Genomic DNA, 6128 nt, shown 5'->3' with positions numbered 1-6128 from the left:
GACCAAGTCAGCTTCTGTGTGTGTTTTGTAGTCCATTCCTGTCTATCTTGAAAAAAACCTTCCTAGCTCTTTTTTCCCCCATGGTGTTCCTAATCGGTCGTTGTAGTTTTACTTGGCAAACGTGGGTTGCAGGCGGGCGGAGGAGCAGTAATTCGAAGCGCAATGGTTGAATTGCAAGGAATTGGCTAGCTGCTTTCTCTGGGTGGTTCTCTGCTCTCATTCCTTCCCTTCCTGCCCTCTCCCGTGTTTGTGTGTTCCGTTTTGGTTTATTTTATTTTATTTATGGGTGTGTGCTTCCTTCTCCAGCTTCTTGGGCGTGTAATGGTTGTTGGCGAGAAGCGTGCTGCTCACCTGGGCCTGACCGATGGATTCCGGATGGTTGTGGACGAAGGGCCCGAGGGTGGGCAGTCTGTGTATCGCATACATCNACGTTCCGGCTTGTGTTTGGGGTACCTGGCAATCTGCTTCTGTAGGAGTTCAGTGGGGCAGCTGGATTTGCTTAAGCCATTACCTTTCTCTGAAGCCGGTTACGTTTTAACTGTTTACTCTTCCTCCAGTGCCTCGCGTTCCACGATCTTTCACCCCAAGCTGCGACGCTTTTCCTAGTCATGCCTAAGGAGCCAGTTATCGGGTTATCTGAAGCAGAAGATTCTGGGGAATCTGTAAGTACTGTGGGAGCTTTCTGTACGCTAAACTGTACCTGTAGTTAGTTCCTCATTTACTAGACTCCTTCCCATCCCGTCTTTCCCTCCTGATAGGGCACAGTAGGCGACTTTGGGTTTTCTGGCGCTAAAATCTTTTGCCTCTAGCTTGTGATGGAGTTGAGCTTTTTGACTAAAAACAGTGATCTAAAGCAATGCTCATCCCTGGGTATGTACTTGTGGTGCAAAATGCAGTGTTGTCTTGGAGCGCGGTCTGGTGCCTATTGTCATGGTTTAGAGTAAGAGTAGTAGTACTTCTTCTAACACGGAGAAGAGGGCTTGTGGTTTTTGGCGGGTCAGGGGTGAGGAAGGGCAAAGGTGGTTGAGAGGTGCTGGCTGCTTTGCTTTTAGCTACGAACGTCAAGTTCAAAGACTTTGTAAACCCGCGCAAACGACAGCCTAAAGTTTATTTTCCGCCAGGATTGCTTATGTTGCCTGAAGGTAGAACGGAGACTTTAACCCGGAGACCAAGTCAGCTTCTGTGTGTGTTTTGTAGTCCGTTCCTGTCTAGCTTGTAAAAAAACCTTCCTAGCTCTTTTTTCCCCCCTATGGTGTTCCTAATCGGTCGTTGTAGCTTTGCTTGGCAAACGTGGGTTGCAGGCGGGCGGAGGAGCAGTAATTCGAAGCGCAATGGTTGAATTGCGAGGAATTGGCTAGCTGCTTTCTCTGGGTGGTTCTCTGCTCTCATTCCTTCCCTTCCTGCCCTCTCCCGTGTTTGTGTGTTCCGTTTTGGTTTATTTTATTTTATTTAACCCACACACGAAGGAAGAGGTCGAAGAACCCGCACATTACCAACAACCGCTCTTCGCACGACGAGTGGACCCGGACTGGCTACCTAAGGCCATGGTTGTGGACGAAGGGCCCGAGGGTGGGCAGTCTGTGTATCGCATACATCTACGTGTTCTGGGTGGCCGTCAGTTGGGCTGGCCGCCCGGCTAAGAGTTTTGCACTGCAGGAGTTGCCGCACGTGTACAAATGGCCACTGAATGGATTTCATCTGTTGCCCGTCAATCTAGCCGCTGTCGATGTGCAAGTTTTTGTGACGTGTGTCTGCGGAAGGTAATAAAAGCTTTGAGCAGCAGTTGCACAATAAAGATTTAGCATGGGGATATCATCTCCGTCTTGCGTGTCTTACTGAAGGGAAATAGTTCTGCAAGTTCAAACAGTGTCTCCCGGGAGTGCAAGTATGTGGAACGTTTCAGCCTGTTAACAGCATTCCATAGACAGATTTGCCTGGTCATTTGAAGCGTGACACTGCAAGCGCTTAGCAGTCCCCTGCGCCTTGTAGGAAGCAAAGTCTTAGCTTTTTGGCAGTGATACCAATTACCATCCTACTGAATAAGGGAGACTCTCCTGTTGAGTCTTCTGCGTGTGGCTCCTTGTGAAGAGAGAGCCTCTGTCCTCTTTGTAGCTGCAATGTGTTGGAAGCATCTGACTCCCATGGGAGTTCTTTATCAATGGCTGTGTGATAAGGCCCCCTTGATATCCCTTTTCTGCTGAGGAGGGATATGGTAGGAGAAAACAATTGGTCTGACTGGTAGCTGTGGTGCTTCCATAGCACAATGGAATCTCTCTTTTGTCAATTTGGGTCAGCTGTCCTGACTCTGTCCCCTCCCAACCTCTTGTCTACCTCCAGCTTACTGGACTGTGGGGATGGCGGTGGTTGTAGAGACAACCTCCATGCTGTGAGGGCAGTGCTCCACAGTAGCCGAAACACTGGTGTGTTGTCAACACCCTTCTAGCTAGAACTGCAAAGCACAGCACTACGAGGGCTGCTATGGGGAAAGTTACTTCCATCCCAACCAGACCCAAGCCAAAATTGCATCACAGGGAGACAGCAAACTGCATCTTGCTTTAACAGCTCTTAAAAAAGGGAGATGGGTGTAGGAAAACAGGACGGTCCTTCGTTACCCTTTAACACTAAGTTATTTGGTCCTAGTTCTGAAACATGTTTGTATGTGCAGGTTATTTAAAACAGGCTTGATCCCGTGGACCATGAGTTACTCTCAGCAGGGGCTTATCCCTGTGGAGCACCTTCACAGGAAGGACCCCATTGGAAAAGAGTGTAAAAATACAATAGTTCAGTTGGTTAGAGCATGGTGCTAATAACACCAAGCTTGTGGGCTTGATCCCTGCATAGGCCATTCACTTAAGATTTGGACTCAATGATCCTTGTGGGTCCCTTCCAACTCAGAATAATCTGTGAAGGTGAGGGAGAATAATTCTTTCTTTCATTCCTGAGGCATCTGAGGCACCCACTGAAAGGCCTCATCTCTTCAATATCCCCAAGCGATGAGGTGAAGTTTGGTGATGAGGGCATATAAGTAAGTAACCTGAGGACTTCACCTTTATTTAATCATCCCCAGGAGATGGAAATGATTTACCTGAAAGAGATGGAAACTGCACTGGAGCAGTGTTTGCTTACTGAACGGTTGAGGTAGGTGACATCTATTATTCTACCTATGTATACTCACTAAGGTACCTAGAAGGCGTTCTGGCAGGGTATGGCAGCTGGGTATGGCAGCTAGGTATGGCTTATACATTCCAAGAGACAGGGGATAACCATAGGTTTTAGAAGTCTGTGGCGTCTGGTGGAATTTTATGTCTTGCCTTGCAGGCAACATTGCCAATACTTTGCCCCAAGGATGAGAAAGCCAAGGGTTGTCAAACCATGATACACTGGAGAATTGTAGAATTCTAGAGCAGCCCAGGTGGGAAGGGACCTTGAAAGATCATCTGGTCCAGCCTTTTGTGGGAAAGTAAGCCTTGATGGTATTATCTAGCACCCTGTCCAATTGCATCTTGAAAACCTCCAGTGATGGGGACAGGTGCAACTTGTGCCCATTGTCCCTTGTCTTCTGCATGTGGCTCCTTGTGAAGAGAGAACCTCTGTCCTCTTTGAAGCTACTGAGAAGGCGGGAGGGAGGTTACCACAAGAGGGGGTGGAAACCTGGCCACAGTCTCCTCGCTGCCACGCTGCGGGGTCCTGGCAAGCAGCAGGGGGGCACGGTTGAGCGGGGAAAGGGGGGAAGACATAGCAGAATGGAGCTTTGATTCTGTGTAACTCCAACAACTTAGTTTGTTAAGAGAAAATAGAGTTGAGTTCAAGGTATCGGGGGCATGCAAAGTGCTTCATAGCTGCATTTTCCTAACCAAAAAGGAAGAAAAAGCATATATAAAGTGTATCAAATGCTTTGTTAAACTATGCATTGTTGGGGTAGGCGGCGGGTCTGCAGACCCCCTGATGAAGGATATAGGGGTGGAGGATTTTGACTTAGACACTTTGAAGCCATTTCCCTGAGGAATTCACAGGAGCAGTGAAAGACTTGAGAAGGTGCCAAAACTGACCAGTGAGAGAAGAATGTAAATAAGGTGTGAATGTCCAATTGTGTGTAAAGACTAATAATAGACCATAGATAGAGAGTTATTAATAGAAAGGTATATAAGGTTCTGTTAGCAGAGTGTGTATAAGTAAGACTGAACTAAGCAATAAAGTAGACTTTTGGATCAGCATCATACTGTGCCTGGCTTTTATTCTTTCAGTCGTCCTGACTACTACAACAATGCATTGCAAATTTTTATCCAGTTCTTCCCAGCTGCCACCTGGAAAAAGAAGAGAACTTCTAAGTCTGGAATTGTTGGTTGTTTAAACTGAAATAAGGTCTTATTAGGAATAAATAAAGCATTCTTTCCAAGTTTGTAATAGTCAGAGTTAACTTAGTAGTAGGATAAAGAAGTTATTAGTTAGATAGTTGCACAGTATAGTAAAGTGTGTCAGAAAGTCTGTAACCCCAGAGTACCTCAGCCAATGGGGAAATGGGGAGGGACCTGTCTTTCAGGTAAAGGGAATAAAAGAGGTTTCGACCTTTATCGAGTTGAGAGATCTCATTGGGGATTGTCCAGTGAACTCTCCCTTTTATTGGAATAAAAGTTTTACTTAGCTCCTCTGTCTCTTGGTTATTTTGATGCTCTTAATACCAGAACTGTGGTTTTTTTTTTCCGAACAGTCTCACCATGAAGTCTTAGGTGATCTTGCTTAATGCTTTAGGTCAGAATTCAACTATAATTTGTACCTTTGAAGGCAAAGTACAATTTGGAGGGTGAAAATTAAACTAATCTGTCTGCTGCTAACTTTAAAATTAAATGCCCCAGGTTATGTCAGGTTGTTTAGACGTTAATTAATGCACCATTTAAGTAAAGTATTAAGTTTTTCAGATTCTCATGAGAAGTATTTAAAAATCAATTTAATAATCTCTGCTTGTAAATTACAGTGGGACAAATAATAATAACTTCTGGTGTAAGGTGATGGTGTTTTTGGTTTGTGGGTATGGTACATTTTGTTTGTATTTTGTGTATTCCATCAAGTTTTTAAGGAGGCAACTTTTTATGATGGAGAATTTTTAGTTCAAGAACAGCTCCGTGTTACTGAAAATCTTCCTTCTACTGGATAGACTGTGTTTGTTCTTGTGCAGTACAAACATAAAACGGAGTCTTATAGCAAACTACTCCAGAAGAGGCTGTGAAGAAAGGAGATAAAAGTTAATTGGCGTGCTGCCCTTGTCTCAGCAGAGAGACAGAGGAAGCTAAAACTGAACTCTGCTCACTTGTAAAAACTGACTAGAGATTGGGGCGATAGCTAATGAGGATTAGGTCGATGATTGCAATTGGGTTTATATTCTTGGTAATTGTGATATCTATTGTACACTGTATGATTACTCGCATTATTATTTCTATATGTATGTATCATCTCCATGGACAACCCCTGAACTCAGGTCCTTAGGTACAATGTTTAAGACAGGATGACATGAGAAACTGAAATGTTATTAATGCCTTAAACATTCTCAAAATCATAGAAAGGCTTTTTCTCAAACTGCAAGGAAGCAACTGCCTGTTTGCTGTTTGTGACCACCAAAAACGCCTCTTGACATTGGAATTTGGACTGTGACAGGAATTCCTGAGACAAGATCTCAGGTCAGAGGAGAAGTAAACAAGGCTCAGGGAAGGAGAATAAGACAGTAAGTTCACTGCAGATAAGGCCATAAGGGAACAAGAAATTAACAACATTAAATGATTTACCTTTTTTTGGTTGCAGAATATGGTTTTCCAGCATTACAACATGGCCATTTGTACATGGATTAGTAAACCATCCTGGCAGGACCTTGATTAAAATAGCAAACATGGTTTCAAATACCCAAGGTGTAAGTAAACAAAAAGGAAAAGCAGGTAGCCCATATACCAGGCAGCAGAAGGATTTAGGAAAATTTATTTCTGCAAGTCAAGAACACTAACATGACAGTTCTACCTACAGTGAGCATAAAAAAACTCCACTGTTTTTCCCTCTCCAGGCCTTTTTAATGGCTTGCCTGGTCTCCCCTTGCAGGGCCTCTAAGGTTGTCTGTATCTTTTCAGGGAGTTAACCTCTCTGTA

General features: G+C 44.5%; 1 protein-coding gene across 1 annotated transcript; it reads left to right on the top strand.

Annotated features, from left to right (window-relative positions):
* The first annotated feature begins 321 nt into the window (after positions 1 to 321).
* On the top strand, positions 322 to 1678 carry LOC114071361 (histidine triad nucleotide-binding protein 1-like). Its single transcript, XM_027909183.1, has 3 exons — positions 322 to 378; positions 558 to 662; positions 1467 to 1678. Exons 1-3 carry the CDS (start codon positions 322 to 324, stop codon positions 1638 to 1640), a joined length of 336 nt encoding a protein of 111 aa, XP_027764984.1. The 3' UTR covers positions 1641 to 1678.
* The last annotated feature ends 4450 nt before the right edge of the window (positions 1679 to 6128 follow it).

This window comes from Empidonax traillii, unplaced genomic scaffold (genome assembly GCF_003031625.1).
Source record: "Empidonax traillii isolate 1590-97213 ecotype Southwest subspecies unplaced genomic scaffold, ASM303162v1 scaffold1978:size46793, whole genome shotgun sequence".
NCBI lineage: Eukaryota > Metazoa > Chordata > Aves > Passeriformes > Tyrannidae > Empidonax > Empidonax traillii.
Note: the sequence above shows the minus strand (reverse complement) of the source record. Positions and strands in the feature narration are given on the sequence as shown.

Excerpts from the sequence above, each read along its gene's own strand:
- LOC114071361 (XM_027909183.1), top strand. The coding sequence starts at position 322 with ATGGTTGTTGGCGAGAAGCGTGCTGCTCACCTGGGCCTGACCGATGGA. Across the intron at positions 379-557 it reads TGACCGATGGATTCCGGATG|TGCCTCGCGTTCCACGATCT; the intron begins GTTGTGGACGAA and ends CTCTTCCTCCAG. Across the intron at positions 663-1,466 it reads CAGAAGATTCTGGGGAATCT|GAAGAGGTCGAAGAACCCGC; the intron begins GTAAGTACTGTG and ends CCACACACGAAG.